Below are 23,408 nucleotides of genomic sequence, written 5' to 3' on the forward strand. Positions count from 1 at the left end.
GTGCAATACATAACTGTGTTTGAAATTCTGCAAAACATTACACAATTTTTCTTACATTTGATGCGCGTTTCTCAAACTGTGAGGCGCAATCCTCTAGTGGGTCGCAGTGGTATTACATGTAGGTTGCATGGGACAATTCATTACATTTAAGTGACGTTTTTATACAAAGAGACTTGTATTTGTATAGCCGAGGGTTTATGCTGCGCGTATACTTTATAATAATAATAATAATAAAAAAACACGGGGCTCCGGTTCTGCGACAAGCTGGCAGCAACTTTATTCCCACTTCAAAACACCTCTGCTGAACACCTCTTCTTTTTCCTCTTTCAGTCTCCTCCTTCACAATAAAAGCACCTACACCGGAACACTATAGTGCAATAATAGCTTACAATTGCATTTCATTTTTAAAACATGGTTTTACTTTCTTTTTTTTAACCCGTAGTGTGTAAGGGACACTTCGCGCCGAATTCAGAATTATTTATTATTTCATACATACTAGAAATATATTGAGAACTTTTTAAAAATACGAAAAATACTTCTTTAAAAAAATGCAAAACATACCTGGAATTGTGTGTGTATATAATGTATATTTGGGCCATAAAGAATATAAAATAGTAATAGTTCACGTCACATTTAAAACACATTTAATCTGCTGCAGGCGAGTGAAGAGTTGTGTTAAGGTTACGTTTAAACAATACTGCAACCTCTACAGTCTTTGCACAAAGTATACAGTTAAGCCTAAACATAAACCTACTACTAAAAAAATAACAGAATTCAGCCAACAGGTGGCGTCTCAGTTAAAGCGGTCACCGCTGATATGACCGTTCATCATTTTCAGCACAGAGTTTGTCTTTTGGCACTTTACATCCAGCTATTGTGTGAGAGCTGGCTGGTATTGATCATTACAAAAAATGAAAGTAATGCTTGAAACAAGAAAAATAAAATATTAGTAAAATAAAATTGTTCAAAGGTGATAAATGCATTGCAAAAATCATATCAAAAAAGGTAATGTGTTATGCAACCGTGCAATTTTAACAGATTGTTACACCTCCCTGTGATTTGAAATATAACTGCCACCATTTGATGTTTACACAACCACAATAAATCAAACCAACACACCGTGAAGCGTCACTAGTGATTTTTAAAGACATTTTGAGTGCAAGTGTTGTGGAACGGACTTTAGGAGGAGGAACTGATGGCTCGCTGGGAGGCGAGACGTCGACAGTGCAGGAAGACGGAGAGGGGATGGATTAAGGTGAGCAGGCTGAACAGCGTCAGAGCAATGTTCACCTGCAGGGACAATGAGAGAGAGAGAGATCATGAAGATGAATAATAAAGAATAAAGGGAAGATCAGGACAATACGATGTATATTTGTGTTGCGTACATATAGAGGGTTTCCATCCAGAGGTCCATTCACAAGGGCAAAGCAGGGATACTGCAGGACAGAAAGCACTGCAGACAGACTCATGATCAGACCGTACAGCTTCCCAAAGTGGCACTGCGGGAAACTACAAACACACACACCAAATAAAAAAAAAAATCGTACAATGGCATTTCAGGCAGATATAGGACTACGGAAGTGTAGTCCACAAAGACGTGTGTGTGTGTTTGTGTGTTTTGTTCTCACGCCACACTGATGAATGCTGCGTTGCCGCCGTAGAGGAAGGAGCGGTTGAGCACCTGCAGGACGAAGGTGAGGTACTGAAGCGGCAGGTATGGGATGGAGGCACAGAGTGAGAACACAACGCACTGCAGCGACGTCAGAAAGAGAGAAAGCACAGAGGCACGCATGTCTGTCTCCTGTTCACTCTCTCCTAAAAGACACACACACACACACAATTAACGAGACAGGAGGTTGGCGTGCATGGCCTCACAGTCAATAATGGTGCTTTTTTCTGTTAATAATTATCTCTTATTGCTTCAATTTGAGACATCCGTGGACATACTGACAGTAGAACTAGTCCTTGCTGTTAGTAGCAGGTTACCTGGAGGACGAGTTTTGCCTTTGTGTCTGTCCATGATGAGGCCGTTCCAAGGAGCACAAAGCACTCCGCACAGCTGCGTTATAGCAAAGGCATTGATGTACCGGCTCACTGCAGGGACACGCAAAAGCCAGCACAAGATGGTTAGAGACAAAGGACTCGAGACAGTTCAGAATATACTATTGCCTTCTGTACAGCAGCTTTTTAGTCATATCCTATTACTCCAGTCACATCCTCTGCAGGTTACCGGGTCAGTTTTCATAAAACGTCACAGGCATGTTTACCCAGCGTGGGGTCCCCTGCAGTCAGCCGCTGCAGCATGGGGTTGAGGGTGCCGATGAAGAGGTAATGTCTGAGCTGCATAACCGACAACCAGAGCAGCTGCAACACGAAGAACCTGGACTTCAAACACTCAGCAAAACTTTTCTCTGTGGGAGAAGAAGAAGAAGAAGAAGAAGAAGAAAAATTATTTTATTCTGTCAGATGGTCCCACGTGTCACTCCATGTCACAGTGAAGTGAACACACCTGGTTTCACAGCGAAGTCCTGGTTGAGGGGCTTTTCCACTGACCCTGGTGAGAGGGTTGTAGTGTGCTCCAGGCTCAGAGTCTTTGTTTTGCCGCAGGTTATCCTGACGAAGGTTAAAGGTTACAGCCGGTCAACCACTGTCCGAGAGCATTGTGTCAAATCTTACTTTGATTTGTCCCCTCCAATCACCAAACAGCATATCAATGATATTTTCAAGGAATGTGACTTGGGGATGTGAAAAACCACAACCATGTGTTTCTTTGGCTTTAATATTGATATCCTTTGCTTATTATTATTCATGTTTTATACTGATGAAATAATGTTGTTTTTTGGAGCAGATTCCCAGGCCAACACATGTTCTCAGGGTCTTCACAGCCCGAGTCTGCAACCTCAGAGCCACCGGAAAGCCCAGAGGCCCCCCAGTAAAGCCGTAAGAAATCCTTCAAAGTTTAATAACTTTCAAGTGTTTCAAACAAACAGGGATTCATTGAAGGTACCCGTAGGTGTAGCCCTCGGGCAGCTTGTAGGGAATTTTGTCTCTGGGCAGCAGGAAGAAGGTCCTGAAGAGGTGGAGGACGCTGCAGGCGGACAGGAAGACGAAGCAGGAGCGGAGAGAGAAGCCGGCCTCGTGTAACAGCTGCAGGGGAAGACGGTCATTACGTCATCAGATGGGATGGCTGCTTGTCATTGAGAATGTGCGCAGGGATGCTTCGCACCTTGATGACGAGGAAGAGTGCCGACGAAGAGTCGAAGGCGCCGTTATAGAGCGTGATGATGGTGGACCGATGGGAGCCAAACAGGTTTCCTACCTTCGGAACAGAAATTTCCTTTTAATTAATTAGATGTTGCATTTTAACGTGTAAATGTCTGGGGCTTTCGTTCCCTCTTTTTTAAATCTACTCTTCTGTCAAGTAGTCAAAAATTAGGAACGCAGCCAACAAAAGGGCAGGCTGTCAGTCATTCATTTATTAATTAACTTGTTAAGTGACTTTCGTTTAGTGATTTCATGAGTTTACAGAATTCCACTTGGTGAAATCATTAAACCTCGGCCTCTTTCAAAATGTGACGCGTTTCTCAGTCTCTCCTTGCAAAGGATATTAGGATTTCTACTTTACTGTAGTCAATACCACAGTGACAAACACACATACAAGAATGCAGAGATAGTCAGATGAATAGAAATATGTACCATTACATTTTAAATATTGAGACAGACAAATTTAATGGAATCTACTGATTCAGAGATATGAAAATAAATAACAAAAATTAATAGATTAATCGATCGTACTTCATCAAAAATAATTTTGGTTAAATAAACTAGTTCACTTTGAAGTTGTGCTGCTTTTCTTTGTTTTATAAATTCTAAATAAGATATTTGGGGCGTCACAATATATAAACTTGAAACGTGAAACTGATCGTTTGAATCTCAAACACTGCTTCGGTACCTGCATGTTTGTCATCAGAAACAAGACGCCACCTGCTGCCAGAGAGGAGAGAGCTGGAAACAGCATGATGGACAATGCTGAGGGGAAAGAAACGTGAGAAAAGTGAGCATCCACCGCTGTAACACCTACACTCATTTTTAAATAGCTCCTGAATAAGCCCCAAAACAAAAAGAGGTGGAAATGTTTATCACCTGCATTGGAGAAGCCCACCATCAGAGTACCCAAGGTGTACAGAAATCTGGAGGGAAGAGAGAAATCCCAGTTGTTTTAGAATGAATAAAAGTCAACACCCATTCAGTTTAAGGTTATAATAATTAAAAAGGGTTCTTCTTCTCTTGTGGCTGACTTCACAGCAAGGACCTAACCTCAGCGACACCTGAGTCAAATTCCTTGGGCCTTTTATTTCCCCTACACCCTCCTCTAGTGGAATCGTACGGGCAACCTTAGAAGCAGTTTGTTATTCTGGATTTAGAGATTTAGAGATCCCTGAAAAGGTGTGTGTGGGCGGTGTTTTTCTTCATGATGAAGATCAACTGAGGCAGCTCGGAGAGCTTCCTCTTTTTCACAGTGTCCGAACATCTGCTTTAAAAAAAAGAAGAGAATATTCTGTGCTGCGTGATTCATGGTCATGAACTTTTCTATTTCTTAATCGCTCTTCCTCTTTTCATTTCATTGCCCTTTTAAAGCGGCTCCTTTCCTCTGATAAAACATGTACATTTTGCGTTGCTGAATGTCCCGCTCTGGCTTGTACGATGCATTTCTTGTTGCTGTATGGAGACGTCAGCTACTTTACGTATCGTCCCTTCACTTGTCCATCTCTCCCCCTTTTACTTCCCAGGAGTAACGCTGCTGTAACTTCATGTCACCAATTCTTGTTCAATATTGAATCAAACGCATGATGCAGCGTATGCCGAACGCATGCACATATTTATACTTTGTGCTCTTCAGAGCTCTTCTTCACACACACATATATATATATATATATATATATATACATATATCTTTTTTTTTACTTTTACTTACTACTTTACTTACTTTTTATCTAGTTGAAGGAGAGCATAGTAAAATAGTCATTTCATTGTACAGAGTAACCTGTTAAACCGTACACATGACAATAAATATCTTGAATTTTGAAGGAGTATTTTTAGCTACAAACATACAGAGACAGACTGAATTAACAACAAGAATTCTTCCATGTTAAGAATGTTGCAGCCTTGCAGGGAGATTATGAGGAACCGGTAAAAGAGAAATGTGTTTGTTTGAGTAAAAACATCCGGCCACATTGTCTACCGTCCGCTTCAGAGCTTGAAAAAAGCGAGATTGTAAAATACAAATCCTCATTGAAGTGATATCATGTTGTTCTAAGTATTAGAAATTAATCCACACCATGTCACAGAATAGATATTTGCTTACACAGAACTAGATGATGCATTGAATCTTAGCTACATACGTATAAGTCCAATCAAACCTCTCAATAGAACCCTTGCACCTCTAGTCAGTTCATATGAAGGGCAACCTGCAGGAAAAAAGGTGCTTGCTGAACTATCACACTAATACAGCCTCTGGTTGTTGTTCCTTAATATCTTACTGTTTCTCATTGCATTCCTCTTAAATACAGGACTAGTGGGATTATATGAGGAAATTACACAGGAAATCTCGTAAATCCATGTACATTTAAATATTCGGTAATGAAAATGTGGCACTCACATTCCGAAGAGCCGCGCGACTGTCGTACCAAAGTGGTCGAAGAGGAAACCACTGGGCAGCGTTAGGAAATTGTTCATAAAGGAGGCGATGGTGAAAACAAGGGAAAACTGTTCATCCTGTCCAGTGCAATCTGTAGACACATAAAACCCAGGTGAACCAGCCGGGCGACAAAGTTCAGGCTACACAAAACATCTAGATCCATCATTCTTCTTAGAAATCCAGGTGATGGGATGCCCCTTCTCCTGCTCTCCTGTGCTATCGAACAAGATACATCTTAAAAACAATTTGAACAAATAATTGAAAGCAGTGGGGATGAGGACTTCAAACTGACCCAGGACCTGCGTTGCATTGGATTCTGTGGCGTTGACGCATCCGGAGCTGAAGTAGCCGTCCGACTTCAGGATGAAAACGAGGGAAGCCCACCCGAACATGGCTCCAGCGAAACAGAGACATTCTACCAGACCCGTGGTAAAGGTGAGGGCGCGTCGCAGCGACAGCGTCTCACAGAGACCTGGCATGGTTCTTCTGCACGCTCACACGCAGGCAGGGAATTCACAAACAACTTTCACCAGCATGGACACCTACGGATGTCTCCCGTCACTGCACCTGTGGAGAAAGAAAAATGGAAATAAATAGCGAGAAATTTAACACAAGTTTGTGTTGCACCTTTACATTTACTTTCATGGGGAGGAACATGGCCTGCATGTCATGGCACCCACTGAGTTATGACCACTCCACTTCACTAATCAATTCAAGAGTGCAAACATGAATTGTTAAGAGACTAAGCTCCTTTAACAAAAATGAATGCACAGTTGTTAAATGGTTTACTCTCTCGTACTCACGGTTCAGCCTCTGCAGGTTTCTCCAGATGTTCCCTCAAACCACACTTCTCTGCTCTTTTTATAGGAACGCTCGTCCTTCCTCCCTCTCACCAGATCCCCCCCCTCACCCCACCCCACCCCACCCGCTGCAAGACCAATTTTTTTTCTCCTTCTTAAATCTCTCTTCTTGCAGTGCTGATGTATGCTGAAAATAAACACTCCTGCATCCCCGCTGAGCCAGACAGCAGTGAAGCTGCCACTGAATGGAACTCATGTGTCCTCATGAACTTCACTGTTCAAACGGACACATTTGTTGCGTTCCCCTTTTTTTTTGCATAAACTGATTGACATACATGAGAAAATAGAGTTCAACAAAAGAGTTGAGATGCACAGCTGCACAAAACCACTGCATCCACCTGCATGGATTAAAATAAAGGCGTATGAGCTGTTTGACATATGGAAGTGAAAACAATATGTGAATAAATGACAAATTCAAGAGACACTTCTCTAGCAATGTACCATTCATCCCCATAGGGAAGTTTCTATTGCATTCAAATGCTGATCACAGGACCATTTTAGAATTTAACTACCGGTAGACATTGACAGTGAAAATTCCACTGTTAGAACACAGTTATTGGTAATGTCAACAACAAACAACATGACAATGATATCAGAGGACCAACAGAACGAATCATTAAAGGCATCCAATCATAACAGCGTTATCAAGCCTCACATGTAAAGTCCACTGTGGTGTTTCCTTGTCAAAGTGATCACATACCAAGGCAGACAGCCAGGGACTAGTACCGTTTATCATTCTGTTAATCATGATGATGGATTTCAGTGTTTGACCTTTCCTTCGATGCAAACATTTCTACAAAAGGGGTCAGAGGGGACTTCTTGAAAGTCGTGACGGTAGAGAAAACATAATGCCTCTAGGGTAGGCACATCTAACTATGCCTTTCAGCAGAGAAAACAAGATGCAATGCAATCAAGTTTACATGATCTTCGTTAGGCCCGAACACTTAACACAACGTGGCCTGCTCCTTTGATGCTGCTTTTCCAAGGAGGGTCCAGGGAGGCATCCCTGATATCTGAAAAACAAGTTGATCCATATTGGAAGTCTTGTTGCACCACTCATACCAAGGATATGTGATGCCAGTGTTGTCACCTCATCACAAGACAGAAATATTTTTATACACGCAAAGCTTTTACCCACTTCCTAAAACAAACGGGCCAGTGTCACCCTCCGCCCCCCCTTATGCAAACGTATCGACAGTTGAATGCTCTGTGTTAAACTTTACATTACATGTCATTTAGCTGACGCTTTAATCCAAAGCGACTTACAATAAGTGCATTTCAACCATAAGGATACAAACCCAGGAGAAACAAGAAAGTGCAATTTCATCAAATAAGCCCGTGTAAGCACTTTGGCCTGGTCTTAAAGAAATGTTTACTGTATGAAAATAAACTTTTTGCATGACTCTTTTAATAAAATTAGATGTTAGATGTGCCTTTAAGATCTGGTGATAAAGAAGGACAGTTTGATGTCAGTTTGTATTCAATTTGTATGTTAGAGTACAGGCAAATGTTAGCCATGTATCTGAAATATAACATGGTATCAGTATTAACCAAGTGGAAATCGGGATACAACTTTGCAGTACTTCTGGCCTTTATATAACCAGAAGTGCACAAAAAGTGGCAACATCAGCAAATTCAAGGACAGCTTATGGTCATCTCGTTAGAAAATGAGGACACAAATGAGGAAACCTACGAGGCTCTTAATCTCCATCCCGATCAATACTTCTCCTTTGTAAAAATAGCAGTGTGGTGAAAGACATTTTCACCAAAACAGTCCTAAACATTTAATATATTATGCATTACATACCTCCATCTGTCATCATCTCATTGTATTCCAGCTGAGACTGAACCATTTGGATTCAACATTTAACCTAACCTGCAAATCTTTGGACCTCAAGAGAAGATTGAAGAACTGAGAAGACAGGCAGCATGCACGCAAACTCCACCAGCAGTCCATCGGGTTTCACCTGAACCCATTACTGTGAAGTTTAAATGTAACTTTCAGCTTCTGTCAACAGTTTTTCTCGTTTGGGAAAACAGTAAGACATGAAAACACTTTTCACGAAATCTCCAACAAGTGACGGTGAACCACAAAGCAACAAGTGTAGCAATTTATCAGTATGTTATTTTTTTATGTTACTTGTATCACTCAACTCCATTTTCCAACGCACAGTTTGGAAAAGCAGAACTAGACACCAGATTTAGCCTTTTTTCTGACTGGCTTGACATTCTGGCGAGCACATTTCTCACCACTGTCCCACCTTCACGCCCCACTCTGTGTGACTCCCCCGTCACCACTGTGGACTTCTTTCTGTTTTCTGGGCTCCATCATCACCCAGGACCTCAAGTGGGAGCTGAACATCAGCTCCATCACCAAGAAGGCTCAGCAGAGGATGTTCTTACTGAGGCAGCTGACCGACTAGCTGACTCACTCTCTACATGTACATACACTTTCACTTGTCACTTTCTGTAGGCTGGAGCACTTTATTTTTTATTTAGTTTGTATTATTATTTCTATTTTTAACTTAACTAATCCATAGCTTTAGATTACTAACCCATAGCATTATATTTTGATCTTACTCATGTACTATGTTGTCTGTTGTCCATTGTCGTACTCTCTGCTTTCATGCACCAACCGCCGAGTCAAATTCCATGTATGTGTGACATATTGTGGCAATAAAAGTTTCCCGATTCCTGATTCCGGCACTCACGTTTCTGATACTACGGCTGCTCCCCTCAACAGTGAATGCGGCTGCGGATGCTGCGGCTAAGCAAGCAGCTTTCTTGGTTCCTCTTTTCAGTAAACAACGTGCACGCTGCGTTCCTAAAGGCAGACCTTCGTTACCCCTGCAGAGCAAAAGCATCCTGCTCCTCTGTTGTAATCTACGACAAAAGATGCATCGATGGACAACAGGCCCCGTTTGCAACGTCCTCTCCTCGAATGTTACGCTGAATAATCCCACCATCACATGGGGAAAAAACATTTACAAGTTACTAATACAGAAATCATTGTAATGGGAAATACAAATTACCCAAAAAAAGTAACGCAAGATGGAGAAAACTAAATTGTGGATGTTTTGGGTGATAAATGTGAAAAAATGTAGGCAATTGAACTTCTCAATTGTTGAAATTATTTGATTATGTTGTCTCTTCAACACCTAGTAGCTTGCAACTGGCAAAGCAGCTAATGTCTAAACCTTATCGATTGATTGATATGAAAACCATTCTGGGAAATATATGCGTTAATGTTTCGATAAACAATAAATACTGAAATGCTCAGAAGCATGACCAAAAGGTGAAATGTTCTGGCCATTTAATCAGTGTGTTCAAGTTACTTGTATCACTAAACTGAAAATTGTGAGCATGAAAAAAAACTCACCAAAGCAGGACTTGACACCAACAAAACACACGTGTCCAGACTCAGTATCTTTACTCACCGTCAGAACGAACTTCTGTCGGACAAGAGGCCAAATGTCCGTTCGATATATTGCTCAGACATTTCAGGGTTTCCCACTTTACAAAAGCGTGGAGGAAGCGCCTGAAACCAACACAGAGGTAAGCCGCTGGCAGTGCAGGCTTGCAGAGCAGGTACGTGCACAGGTAGACCCCCTAGTGGTGCTCAAGCACCTGCCCTTTTGCCCTGGATGAGAAAAGTGCCCCTTCTGCTGGAGCACTATCTTTTCTTCATTGATCTATATTTAGGAATAAGAATTACTCTCCCTGTCATCAATTCCCCCCCCCCCAAATGTGGTTTGATCAGTGACGGGGCATTTCTTTTTTAGTTCTTGTGAGCATGTTGCCACGACATGCTCACAAGCCCCGCCCCTCCCTGCTCCTGCGCTTGGTGCTCGCGCTGAGCGCCAAACGGCTGCAGTATCGGACAAACAGGTTATGACGTTGTTTGGTGATAAATTAACCACATTAGCGCCACTGAAAACATTACGTCACAACTGGTCCGACGTTTCCTGAAGAATAACAAAATCTGTGATTTCAAATTTGTTGTTTGTTTATTGTTTACTGACGTTTGTCACAATCAATAAAGAGGGAGAGATACAGGCAGACAGGGAATTTTCCTTCATTTGATAAAATAGTTCACTAGTTTTGTTTATTTTAATTATTGAAATGAAAGTTGAGCTATATGACAGACTGGTGAGGTATATTGTGGTATATTATTGTGTGTAATTCTGCTTATGCTTCAACTCTGTCAGAAAGAAAAAAGTAACGATTGTACTGCTTCTCCTCCAGTACCGAATACCGCTTAAGTATAATATGGCCTTTTTTTTGTCCGTTTTCATTTAATTAGATACATTGAGTTAGTTTGTGACATTAATATATCATTTGAAAATATCACAGGCGCTACTGTGTTTAATATTTTTAATTTCATGAATTTGGGCAATGGGTGCTCTTTTATTTTGGTTTGAGCACTTGCCCCCACAAATGTCTGCAGATGCCTGCTGCAAAGCCCGAGGAGGTGTTCGCTCTGAGGAGGACGAAGCACTCACATTTGTTTTAGCTCAAGTTGTCAAGTAGGTTTTCGTTACTAAAACAGGTGCTTGAAATGTTTTAATATCTATGGAATCCAACAGAAAGGGTAACTTTGCTGTTAGTCCTATGAATCTTTCCTTAAAGTGAACTATTTTGTTTTACTTCTTCAGGCCTCTAAAAACAAATCAAAATGAATGATTTCAGAAGAGAAAATCACTGACTGAGCAGCTCAATTTAAAAATACAACCAAAGCAAGAGTCACAAAGAGATGATTGTTTTGGATGAAGCAGTCCAAAGAAAAAAGGGAACTAATGCTTTACACTGAACAAACACCTCCTTGTGAGTACAAACAGGGACACTACACATGATTCAGTCACAGCTCAATTAAAGGGTGACCCAGGGCCTAATGCATGGTGCGTCTTGATTCAAAGTGTGTGAATGGGAAATTAAATTGAAGCACAATCCAATGTTTTTTAGACTTTAAAGACCGCAGAACATATTCATTGCAGTGTGTGGTCATATTGCTCACTGAGCTGCATCCACATCAACAGTCCTACAATCAGCTGTAGTAAAAGATTTGCATGTACACAACTTCATGAAGAGCCTCCGATATATTTCCATTCTATAGACTTCTGACTTACGTGACGTCATGCCCTCCCACAATGATAGTCCACAAGACAGATTGTCCCATACCGTCCGGCAGCAGCCGCTGCGGTGACTGAGGATGGAGTACAGAGAGCAAAGCAGTACTGTTCCTTGCTCTACAGGTCCAAGTGCCTCTTAGTTTCCTATGCAGCGTCACAAGTAATATTCACTTTGACTAATGCCTTTGTGGCAGAGCCATTGATTGAAGACCAAGTTATGTAAAACATACAAAAAGGGAAACTTGGCATAAATGTTTAAAGTACATTTACTGCCATTTGACAGTTAAGTGTTATGCATGGCAATTTACATTATGCCATTAAAAGAACTATGATTGACCAATGCAGGAGAAATAGTATTAACTTTACTCCAGCCACTTAAAGTGCGCTCATCGTTTTAATTGCCAATCAGCACAAACTGGCCGCAGGTTATAGAAATGTATGACTGCAAAGCTACAGCTGGCACCATGTTCCGGTACATGCTCTTTTACTAATTGGTCCAAGTCTATGCAAATTATTTTTCTCAAAATAAAGCAGTTTCCTAGATTTAGTTGTGCCTCATTTGGAGTAAAAATTGATCAAGAAAAGAAAAGCAGACAGGTGGTGAGAGCTTATTAAAACTTTTATTGCATTCAAAAGGCCTTGTACACTGTAGGGATCCCCACCTAGTAGGCACCCTGAAAGGAGAGGAAAAAATCAGTGCCAGTTCAGTTAGTGGCATCATCAGCAAATAAAATCCTGAAAATGAAAAATAAACTACCTTAACTTGGTTGCGCCCACCAGCCGGCTGCCTGAAGCCTCCGTGGGAAGAAGCAGGTCCAACCTTTCCACCAACTGGTCTGTAACCAGCCATCAGAGGATTGGGACCCTTGATTCTCTGAGGGGATTGAAAGCCAGCAACAGGCGCCACCGGCTGCTCACGACCGGGTCGCTCATACCGAACGTCTTCCCAGAAGTCCCTCCCGTGATCGTAGCTGCTGCTGGTGTGGATGAATGTGCCTGGAGGATACTGGCCAGTGAGGAACATGTAGTCGTAAGGGAAAGGTAAAAAGTCAACTCCATAACCGGGGTTGGGGACTGGCTGAGGTGGTCCAGCAAAACCTTGTCCAGCAGATTCTTGAGCAATGAAGGGGGGAGGAGGAGGCTGAGGCTGACCGCCTTGTTGCTCGGTCTCCCTCTCGTTGTTACCATAGTCAAAGGTTCTATCGAACTGGGAAAGCTCTCCCGCCTTGTACTGTGGTTCAATTGGACTCACTGCCTCAGGAAAACTGGGTGCAACGTCACGGATGCCAGAAGACATTCCCTCACCTCCAGAGGGAGGATTGGGAGGAGCAGAGGGGATGTCTGAGAACAGGAACGTAGACGCATATAAGACTTAATGTTAAAGACACAGGGAAAGCTAAGACTGTGTCAGATCTTACTTTGAGGACCAGGTTGAAAAGCAGCTCCTGGTTGTGCAGAGATGGCAGGGATTTTCCTCACTGAAGTGTCCCTGAAGCCAGAAGAGATGGGCCCAGAAGAAGAACTGAGGCCAACAGATGGTGCCGGTCCCCTTTGAGCAGTAGGCTTAGAGATGCCGGGCCCCACATGTGGTTCAGATGGATTATGTTGCATGATGACACCTTTGGGAACCTTGGGGGGCCAGACTACAGACTGACCTCCCTGGTCTGCATGTACAGCAGAAGCAGCACTTGAATAATGGCTGCCATGGGAAGCGCTGGGATTTGAGCCTGAATACAAGAACACACTATTGAAGTCACAAGTGAATTAAACTGAAATGAGTCTCACTGGAGTGGATGATGCTTTACCTTGGTTATAAGAGAAGCAGCAAATGTCCACAATCAGCAGCACAAAGATAGAAACCCTGAAAACAACAAATAATACAACCATTTATTATATTTCTCTGTAACGAAGAAACTTGAAGCACCCCAGCTACTTACCCCACAACACCACGAGAAGTCAACATGTTGATGGACATTGCATGACAAGCAGTCCAATGTGGAGGGTTATAAGAGTTACCTGAGATCCCAACCGACCAATCAGAGCTCAAAGAGTTAACAACTGACAGCTGCTGCTAATGACGCTCAAGAGATGGATCCAAGATGGTAGGTTAGTAATTGTTGAGTTTGAATCCATTTATTGAGCGTCATTAGCAGCAGCTGCCAGTTGTTAACTCCTTGACCGCTGATTGGTCAGTTGTGATCTGAGTCATTTGTTTAATCATTTTTTTTAAATGGTGCTTATGTCGTGGATGTCTAACTAGTGCTTTGGTTCTTTGTCCAACTTTCAGGTTACCAAAGTGGGGGTAAAGCTGAACAAATATTTCTGATTCTAAAAATAAAACAATGACGACAAATGCGCTGTCTTGAGTTGATCTTTTGGAACCCTGTGATGGTGGCTGACTGTTTCAAATTGGTCCTTAAAAGTTGTTTGGGAGGAGGTCAATGAGATGCATTGCTTCTAAGCCAGTGCTGGAGTGAAACATACAGGCTTTTTGTCATCCAGGTCATTCACAATTCAAAATAAAAAAACTAGACTTTCTAGTTCCTCTGCTACGGTTGCGAAATATCTTGGATTACAGAAGTTGTGCATTGTGCAGGATAACCAACTTCCTCAAATTGTGATATAATTCTGTCTAAGACTTTCTTTTTTTGCTGGAATCATTATATTTAATACCATTCTATATGGTAGCTCTTAATATTATTAGTGTCTGTCACAGCCTGTTTTAAACAGAATAGCCCTGGTACCTGGTATTTTCTGGCTGTGCAAATAACCTTCAGTAAAATAAATATTTGGAAAGTATTTTCTAGGAAAAACAGTGACATGAGACCTGTTTGGTAAATGATTCCTTGTTACCCCTGCTGAGAAATTAGTACGCCATTCAAGCCTAATCTGAGGACAGAGGATGACTACAGATTGTAATGTCAAAGACGTAATTGGTGTGAATAATCAACTTTAGAGAATGTAGATCACATGCAGCTCTTTGCATCACAGCTGCCAGGTGGCACGAGTCTGTTACTTCAACTCTCTAAAGCCTGGATTGAAATATCCTAGGAAAAGGCTCTAGATTAAAACTATAAAGATCCTTCTCAAACTGCCCACATACACTGTGTTGTGTGAATATTCAATGAAAAGATGGGTCTTACATTGAAATCAAATATAAACTATCCATTACACGTGTCCCTGTGCACCCTGAGAATAGGATTCAATTTATTTGTCAAATATGCAGTTGTATTTTTCCAAAACTGGGTGACGTGCAAGATTAAATCTTATCTAAAATTCTGCTTAATGGCTCATGTCGTAAACTGTGTAGCATATTTATGGGTTGACATGATCCTCTTCTTCACCGTTAAATGCATGTTTGCATCTAAAAAGAATGGATCTCGCATCACACATTAAAAGTACTTGGTTGAAACATCTCTAAATTCCGTTAGACAGCCATGAGCTCAAAACATCTTCCAGAATAAGCTGGACGTCTGCATGAACTCAAACATAGGAAAACCAAAAGATTGTGACTTAAAGACCATACAGCTTCTGTTTTTAACCATAGAAGGATTTTGCTGAAATGTGCAAAAATAGTATCCTGTTTGACAGGATTTAAGAGAGGAAGCTGTTGTAACTTGTGGCTGACCAGCATGCGACCGGCTTCGCCAGAGGAAAGTCTTTCTTCATGTCTTATCAATTATTTCCTGAGAAGATAATAAGTTAGTTATGAGCAGATTTATGTCTGAACATGGATACAATTTTTAAATCAATCGGTCATAAACACAGCAGTAATTCAAGATACCTGATTGTTAAAACATCTGTCAGGAGTTCCCATTGGATTACAGCATATTTTACATAAACCTTAAGTCGTCAATTTTAGTGCAGCATTGTCTGTTAAAGAGTTGGTTTAAGATGAACTTTAGATATTACAGTGACGATACATTGAACACAGTATATTCAAATGTTGTCTCTAACTAAACTTGAACTTTGACATAAATTGATATTGACAAAATGGTTTACAGTACAATATTTTTTGTAGAAGAAATCATACTTTTCATCACCCTGGTTTCCTAATTTTCTCTGAATATAATTTTGCATTTGTTTGTAAAACTGTTTGAGCTGAGTAAGTGACGTTGCTTGGGCCAGTTTGATAGAAAGTACCAGTTAGATCCGCTGTCAGACTACAGAGAACGCTGACAAGGTCTGAGGCACATCTGGAATGACAACCTTCTTGATGTTTTAAAACTCAAAAAGAAACACCATTCATCCCCAGAAGACTGCTAAACCATTGTCTACAAGAGTCACTTTGTTATCATTCTGAGTGGAGGATGAGGTATAAACTTGTGTTGCTTTAAGATTTAGACATAGATACTTTTTTTATTATTATTTCAACTCAGTTTTATGTTTCTTTCAGTTTCATTTAAATTGTCTCATTCCCAAGTACTTGAAACTGTGTCTTTGAAATTGATGAACAGTTAAGTTGGTAATTTAGCAAGTGAGAAATGTAAGAAGCGGCTTTTCAAACGTATCCAGCATGGCCTGCAATTCTTTTCCAGAACCCCAGTTTATTAAACTGCTGCTTTACAAGCCAAAGAAATGACCTCCACATAAATATAAACAGTGAGAGCAAACACAATTCAGCTAAAGTTCATTTAAAGGCTAGCCAAGCTCTCATACTGCACATAATAAATAGTATGGCAGTTTGGGTAAAAGAATCTGAGGCTGCTTGTATTGCATTTCCTCACTGAATGCTTCCTCTGAATACCCTTTTATTCCATCAGCTACGGAGAACAAAATTAAATTTAACAAATTAAACAATTATAACTGAATCATATGTCTACATTTGAATGTTCGTATAATGTATTTTACATACCCAGCGTGAATAAAAAAATCCAAGACAAATCATTCGTGTTTTTCACAATACATCTGAATGTTTTAAAAAGCTGCAGCTGTGCAACCTCAAAATCAATACGATATTGTAGAATATATAGATATATAATATGTAAAAAAAACATAGAGACACTCAAAATGCAAAAATGTAGACAGCTGCAATGTTCACGGAAGGTCTGTGTTTTTAGGTTGCAGGGAGTGAGAACAGGCTCTCCATAACCCGCAGTCACAGGATTGGGATCCTTAAAGCCCTGGAAGGATGTAAAGTGACTGGCTCCATCTGCTGGTCAGTCGGGAACAAGCAGTTGTTGTAAAAGACTGTTTTAAAAAGTTATGTGAACAGAATACACCATTCCCAGATGTCAATCATGTAACAACAAAAACAAAGGGTCTAATGTGTCATGTTTCCTTACATCACACTGTCAATACTTAAAGGGATCATGCGCATGTGCCCCCCACACCAGTTCTTTTTTTGAGAAGTCAATATGGCCTCCAGGGTTAGTAATTGCTAAAGTTGAATCCATCTACTGAGTGTCATTAGCAGCAGCTGTCAGTTGTTAACTCCTTGAGCTCTGATTGGTCGGTTGGGATATCAGGTAACGCTTATAACCCTCCACATTGGACTGCTTGTCATGCAATGTCCATCAACATGTTGACTTCTCGCGGTGTTGTGGGGTAAGTAGCTGGGGTGCCTCAAGTGTCTTTGTTACTGAGGAACTTTTTGGATGGTTATATTATTTGTTTGTGCGGTTTTCAGGGTTTCTATCTTTGTGCTGCTGATTGTGGACATTTGCTGCTTCTCTTATAACCAAGGTAAAGCATCATCACCTCCAGTGATACTCATTTCAGTTTAATTCACTTGTGACTTCAATAGTGTGTTCTTGTATTCAGGCTCAAATCCCAGTGCTTCCCATGGCAGCCATTATTCAAGTGCTGCTTCAGCTGTACATGCAGACCAGGGAGGTCAGTCTGTAGTCTGGCCTCTCAAAGCTCCTGCTAAAGCGGCCATCATACGACACAATCCAGCAGCACCACATGTGGGGCCCGGCATCTCTCAGCCTACTGCTCAAAGGGGACCGGCACCATCTGTTGGCCTCAGTTCTTCTTCTGGGCCCATCTCTTCTGGCTTCAGGGACACTTCAGTGAGGAAAATCCCTGCCATCTCTGCACAACGAGGAGCTGCTTTTCAACCTGGTCCTCAAAGTAAGATCTGATACGGTCTTAGCTTTCCCTGTGTCTTTAACATTAAGTCTTATATGCGTCTACGTTCCTGTTCTCAGACATCCCCTCTGCTCCTCCCAATCCTCCCTCTGGAGGTGAGGGAATGTCTTCTGGCATCCGTGATGTTGCACCCAGTTTTCCTGAGGCAGTGAGTCCAATTGAACCACAGTACAAGGCGGGAGAGCTTTCCCAGTTCGATAGAACCTTTGACTATGGTAACAACGAGAGGGAGACCGAGCAACAAGGCGGTCAGCCTCAGCCTCCTCCTCCCCCCTTCATTGCTCAAGAATCTGCTGGACAAGGTTTTGCTGGACCACCTCAGCCAGTCCCCAACCCCGGTTATGGAGTTGACTTTTTACCTTTCCCTTACGACTACATGTTCCTGACCGGCCAGTATCCTCCAGGCACATTCATCCACACCAGCAGCAACTACGATCACGGGAGCGACTATTGGGAAGACGTCCGGTATGAGCGACCCGGTCGTGAGCAGCCGGTGGCGCCCGTTGCTGGCTTTCAATCCCCTCAGAGAATCAAGGGTCCCAATCCTCTGATGGCTGGTTACAGACCAGTTGGCGGAAAGGCTGGACCTGCTTCTTCCCACGGAGGCTTCAGGCAGCCGGCTGGTGGGCGCAACCAAGTTAAGGTATTTTGACTAGGTGAATTTGTTTTACTTTCTGGTTTAACAAGTACTAATGTTGCAAACTCTTGTCCAACTTTCAGGTCACATACTGAGTGTGGATAACTACGTGAACCAAGCTTTCTGACAAATTAAAAAATGTTGTCCGATATGCTGTCTTGTGTTGCTCTTTTGGAACCCGGTCAAAGGTTGGAAACTGTCTTAACCTTAAAGGTCTTAAGACATGTCAAGTCTTGTACCAGATGACTTGACTGTTTTTGCACAGTCAGTACTTAATGTTTAACAGGAAAGCATTAATCCTGTGTTTGAGATGGTAGATTCTATGAGCAGAGAAGGCTGGGGGGAGGGGGAAAGAAACACTGATGTATGCCTAAATTGGGTTAAAATACTAAAACTTGCGTAGATGCACATAAACTTCTATGATTGAGCCAGTTTTATTTTTGCCCTTGTTTGACCTGCCTACAAAAGTTTAATTTACTTCTCTGGAAGGTGCTAGTTTCAAAGTAAACCGTTCACATGTTACAGAGGCAGCCTGTGTCGTGCACGTACAAATAAGTGAGGACAACATAAAGGGCTTGAGGCTCTTCACTCAAAGTAAAGACCATTGGTTCACAAGCCCTTAATTTACCATGCAGCAGATTGAACTCCAGCTTTGGACACATGTCCAAACCAATGGGTTTAATCATCCATTGACAGTTTAAATGTAAACCACAACATGCTGTTTTTCTCAATTGTATGAACTTTATTTTTACATGTTTGTACTTCAGTGATTGGGCCATGAGTACAAGCCAGTGGCACCAATACACAAGGCATTGATATATTTATAGCCCCCCAAGACATGGATAATTTGTAAGCTGTTGCGTTAAATTAATCTAACTTCCCAGACTGGAAGTGGAAAAGTTGGACATGTCTTGTTAAACTGTTTCTGGTTTATGTATATATTCCAAATCATGAACTAGGGTTGCAAGACGTTAACGCGTAGTCAAACTGCTCCGTTATCCACTAACAAAAAAACAAATATATAAAGGATGAAAAGGAACGCACGTCCCCCGGCTGCATTAAATGTGTGTGTACAGTCACGGTTTCCACAGCAGACGCAGCTGCCCGGCCTGCTGGACTGCGCCTATGTCACCATGACTCTATTTCAGGACCTTGTGTTGCTCGAAAGGTCAGATAAAGAAGCATAGGCATCTTCACAAAGCAGAGGGTGGGGGTGTCTGGTGAAAGGGGGGTGAAGGCGGGTATCCACAAACCAACATACACACACACAGATGTCACAAACATATCGCACACACAGGAGCAGTGCTGATAGAGAGGGGGAGACAGGGACAGGGGAGCAGAGTAGAGTAGTAGGAAGACTGAGGAGGTTTCTTGCGAAGAGGATTTACTTTTGACAGAACTTTTTGGGGAGGACAGAAGTGTTTAAGGAGTCTGGTTGGACCTTTGATCATGGATCAAGCAGAATTGCCCAGCGAGAAGACATCTGAGTCTACAGAGACCACTGGCCTGATTGACACAAACAACAACAACCAGGTCTGTGTGTTTTTGCATTTTTTTAAGTATTCACATTTGCAAGCATGACCAGCGTCACTATCCGTGCCAGGAAAATGCAGTGGCTTTATTTGTGGCCATGGCAGGTGTTGTGTTCGGCCAGTCGAAGTGTAGTTGGCTGAACGTTGCTGTGCTACACCTGTTGTTACTCCTGGCTGCAGAGTATAACACAAACAGAGCCGCACAAGTTATGCAAAGCAATGCGCACACAAACGCACACCGTGGAGTTTCCGGTTCCCTCTGATGAGTCACCGGTCCAAGATCTGACCTGCTGGGACTGCTCTCGCATTTTAACCAGATTATTCTGCATTCCCCAATCATTACATCTATCACTAAATCAGAAAATTCTGAACAGAATGTGTGACGCTCAAAGGGACTAATGGCACATTTTGTTCCTCAAATTGATGAACAGCACTCATGTCAGAGGAATCAAGTCATTAAATAGTTGTTGATTTTAAAAGTCTTCCTTGGAATGAAGTTCACCTGTATTTTAGGTGTGGAAGAAGTTCTAAAAACTACAAAAGGAACATTTTCCCTCTACGGGTTCAACCTCTCAGCTGTGTACAAATAAGTGACATACTCAACAAGTCCCAGAGTGGAGCTTTGGGTCTCATGTTACATCAGGCTTTCGAGCTCGACCCTGTGGACCCCGGAGGAAAGTGTGGACATCTTATATCAAATGAATGATCCCGACGAATGTGTTTTGGTCTGCAATTGGACCAACAACTTGGCAAAGGGAGAACGACCCCATTGGATATACCGAGCGGCAATATTCATACACAATCAAAAGAGAAATCGGAGGATTTTGTTTACAGCTGTATTCTTCGCATCCCCTGCAATAATCAAGTTTTGAAGAGCATTGCCAAATATTTCCAAGTGTCTTAAAAAAAAATTACTTTCACATATTTCATGATCATGACTTTCTTTAAAAGAGTTAAGTTGCTCAGAGATATAACAGAGATTGTTGTTAGAGAGATGTAACCTGGTGTGGAGCTTGAGTCACATTGTAAAAAAAATGTCAAAACGTCAATGTTGGTCAACTGATGTGCAGATTAAAAGTAGACGTAAAGATTTGTGTACACAGCTCCAGAAATGTGTGTTTATGCACAACATGCATTGTAACCTCTCAGATGGTATCTGCAGAAGTATTTATAACTATAACGTGCATGCCTCTTGTTCTTCAGACTGAGGAGCCAGAGCTGGAGGAGAGTAATGACCCAGAGAGGGAGCCTCTAGCTGGGGAGACAGGGGAGGGTCCGGGGCTGACGAAAGAGGGGGAGGAAGGGAAGGAGGTTTCAGAACTAGAGCAGGGAGGAGAAGTGGAGGACAGTGCTGCAGATAAAGAAACGCCACAGACTCCTCCATCAAAGCATGCCGAGGGTGATGCTAAAGAGGCGGAAACTTCTGAAGACAAAGCCTCCACTGAGGTTGATGTGAAAGATCCTGAACTGACAGGTGGAGCCAAAGATGTGGAGGGAGAGGGGAAGGAAGAGGAGAAAGGTCAGCGGGTGGAAGGGGTCAAGAGTAGCAAGGCTGGAGAGGAGATGATAAACCAAAACAAAGAGAAAAAGAAGAGTAATACGGTAGAAAGGGCGAAAGAAGCAGAGACAGACGTAAAGAGTAAAGAGGCAGAAAACAACGCAGAGAAGGAAAAAAAGGTTGAGGGGGTGGACGTAGAAACAAAAGACAAAGCAAAGATAAAGGAGGTAGAAAAGCAAGGGAAGCCCAAAAGAAAGAGCGCTCCTCCCTCCTCTTCTCTCTCCCGACCAAGACCCTCAGCCCGCTCCATCAGGGCGGCAGCTAAAAACGACATCATTGCCAAGTTCCAGCAAGGTGCACCAGAGTAAGCGATTGTATTCTAGCACCTCAGTGACAGCAAATATAAAATGTGAGGGTTTCAGTAGAGATTGTGTGATATTGTGACATTTGTAGGACACCAACACCCCGCAACTTCAAAGTTCAGAGGTCATCTGCGGCTGCGGCGACGGGAGCTTCCATCAAACAGAAGATGCTTCAGTGGTGTCACAGTAAGACTCGCAACTACGAGGTGAGTTCAACGCGTTGTCTGCATCACCAAATTTCAGGATTTGTCGCCACTTTGGGGTCCGTTATGTTACAACATGAGCGGGCCTCAGTTTGTTTATCTTTCTTTCCTTTGACCTTTTAGGGGGTCAACATAGAAAACTTCTCATCATCCTGGTGCGACGGCTTGGCGTTCTGTGCTCTCATCCATCGTTTCTTCCCCGAGGCTTTCGACTACAGCTCCCTGAATCCCAAGGAGAGGGAGAAAAACTTCACTCTGGCCTTCCAAACAGCAGAGTACGGAGAATCTCCGCTTCATTTATCTTTATTGAACGACAAGAACATTTACACAACAACAATACAATAACACGGATGATGTTTATACTTTGTTGTCATCCGGTACACACAAGAATTACAAAAATGCAAAACTCGAAATGAATGATAATGTGGCTCAACTACTGGAATTATATATATGTATATACTATATATATATATATATATATATATATATATATATATATAAAATTCAATTCCAGTAGTTTTAAACACACAAATGTATGACAACATGCCAACCTACAATGTGAATATAAGTCAATCTTTTGTCCCCCCCTGCCCCCCTCCATCAGGTCCCTGGCTGACTGCTGTCCTCTGCTGGAGGTGGAGGACATGATGTTGATGGGCAAACACCCGGACCCCATGTGTGTGTTCACGTATGTCCAGTCCCTCTGCCACAGCCTCTCTAAAATAGAGAGAGAGAGGAAGGACAAAGACAGCAAACTCGTAGAGGATGATGATGGAGGGGAGAAAGATAAGGGAGAGGCGTCACCGGAGAAAGATGAATCGACCGAGAACGGGGCGATGGGGAGCCAAGAGGAGAGACGGGAAGACGTTGCAGAGACCGGGGAAGGTGCTGGCGAGCAAGCAAAGGCACCAAGCGGCTGTGAGGTGGAGGAGTGCTGATCGAGACAAAAGACTGACTGCGAACAGATAGACTGAAAAGACCAAAAGGGTTGTTGACGGTTGTGGTAATTCAGTTAGCAAATCGTAGATGGATGTGGATTCACTATTAACAGTGTCATATTAATTAGCTGTATTTTTTGAAAGTGCACTATGCTATGTTTTTTCATGTTTGCTTTGAGATCACGAAGCAGAAATGTTTAGTCTAATAATAAAATGGTGGACTTGTGAATTGGAAAGCTTAAATCAATGTGTTGATGTGATGCTCAGACAATATGAATGTGAATAAATGACAACCGTTATATAATATAATGGATGGAAACCCATAGTGATTTTGAGCAAATAAAAAGTATAATCTTTTCGCTACTGTTGCTATATGTTGTTCAATGGAGGATCTGAAAGACTAAACGTTTAAAGATGAGCAAAATAAGCCATCTCGTGCACTTTCACTCCATCATCTC

The 23,408-nt window shown here is 42.1% G+C and overlaps 3 protein-coding genes across 4 annotated transcripts; 1 reads left to right on the plus strand and 2 right to left on the minus strand.

Annotated features, from left to right (window-relative positions):
* Positions 1 to 627: 627 nt before the first annotated feature.
* On the minus strand, positions 628 to 10,266 carry slc43a3b (solute carrier family 43 member 3b). Of its 2 annotated transcripts, none has more exons than XM_037462475.2 (13): positions 9,996 to 10,266; positions 5,991 to 6,265; positions 5,660 to 5,789; positions 4,144 to 4,190; positions 3,953 to 4,029; positions 3,227 to 3,319; positions 3,008 to 3,147; positions 2,510 to 2,613; positions 2,268 to 2,411; positions 1,987 to 2,094; positions 1,629 to 1,815; positions 1,386 to 1,509; positions 628 to 1,290 (listed from the first exon to the last, which is right to left on the minus strand). In XM_037462475.2, the coding sequence occupies exons 2-13, from the start codon at positions 6,175 to 6,177 to the stop codon at positions 1,180 to 1,182; spliced, it is 1,452 nt and encodes a 483-aa protein (XP_037318372.2). In that variant the 5' UTR covers positions 6,178 to 6,265; positions 9,996 to 10,266; the 3' UTR covers positions 628 to 1,179. The 2 variants fall into 2 exon arrangements, with proteins under 2 accessions (XP_037318372.2, XP_037318371.2); XM_037462474.2 differs by lacking the exon at positions 9,996 to 10,266 and adding an exon at positions 6,502 to 6,578.
* A 2,014-nt stretch (positions 10,267 to 12,280) lies between these two features.
* LOC119210962 (basic salivary proline-rich protein 1-like) lies at positions 12,281 to 13,706 on the minus strand. Its single transcript, XM_037461503.2, has 5 exons — positions 13,625 to 13,706; positions 13,493 to 13,548; positions 13,106 to 13,414; positions 12,445 to 13,028; positions 12,281 to 12,361 (listed from the first exon to the last, which is right to left on the minus strand). The coding sequence occupies exons 1-5, from the start codon at positions 13,660 to 13,662 to the stop codon at positions 12,350 to 12,352; spliced, it is 999 nt and encodes a 332-aa protein (XP_037317400.2). The 5' UTR covers positions 13,663 to 13,706; the 3' UTR covers positions 12,281 to 12,349.
* Positions 13,707 to 19,772: 6,066 nt separating this feature from the next.
* smtnl1 (smoothelin-like 1) lies at positions 19,773 to 23,299 on the plus strand. Its single transcript, XM_037462053.2, has 5 exons — positions 19,773 to 19,950; positions 21,153 to 21,811; positions 21,901 to 22,015; positions 22,136 to 22,287; positions 22,617 to 23,299. Exons 1-5 carry the CDS (start codon positions 19,867 to 19,869, stop codon positions 22,948 to 22,950), a joined length of 1,344 nt encoding a protein of 447 aa, XP_037317950.2. The 5' UTR covers positions 19,773 to 19,866; the 3' UTR covers positions 22,951 to 23,299.
* Positions 23,300 to 23,408: the final 109 nt, after the last annotated feature.

The sequence above is a fragment of the Pungitius pungitius genome, chromosome 2 (genome assembly GCF_949316345.1).
Source record: "Pungitius pungitius chromosome 2, fPunPun2.1, whole genome shotgun sequence".
NCBI lineage: Eukaryota > Metazoa > Chordata > Actinopteri > Perciformes > Gasterosteidae > Pungitius > Pungitius pungitius.

Excerpts from the sequence above, each read along its gene's own strand:
- LOC119210962 (XM_037461503.2), bottom strand. The coding sequence starts at position 13,662 with ATGTCCATCAACATGTTGACTTCTCGTGGTGTTGTGGG. Across the intron at positions 13,415-13,492 it reads CTGCTTCTCTTATAACCAAG|GCTCAAATCCCAGCGCTTCC; the intron begins GTAAAGCATCAT and ends TCTTGTATTCAG. Across the intron at positions 13,029-13,105 it reads TTTTCAACCTGGTCCTCAAA|ACATCCCCTCTGCTCCTCCC; the intron begins GTAAGATCTGAC and ends TCCTGTTCTCAG.
- slc43a3b (XM_037462475.2), bottom strand. The coding sequence starts at position 6,177 with ATGCCAGGTCTCTGTGAGACGCTGTCGCTGCGACGCGCCCTCACCTTT. Across the intron at positions 4,191-5,659 it reads GTCGCGCGGCTCTTCGGAAT|ATTTCTGTACACCTTGGGTA; the intron begins GTGAGTGCCACA and ends TCTTCCCTCCAG. Across the intron at positions 2,614-3,007 it reads CCCGAGGGCTACACCTACGG|GATAACCTGCGGCAAAACAA; the intron begins GTACCTTCAATG and ends AACCTTCGTCAG.
- smtnl1 (XM_037462053.2), top strand. The coding sequence starts at position 19,867 with ATGGATCAAGCAGAATTGCCCAGCGAGAAGACATCTGAGTCTACAGAG. Across the intron at positions 19,951-21,152 it reads ACACAAACAACAACAACCAG|ACTGAGGAGCCAGAGCTGGA; the intron begins GTCTGTGTGTTT and ends CTTGTTCTTCAG. Across the intron at positions 22,016-22,135 it reads GTAAGACTCGCAACTACGAG|GGGGTCAACATAGAAAACTT; the intron begins GTGAGTTCAACG and ends TTGACCTTTTAG.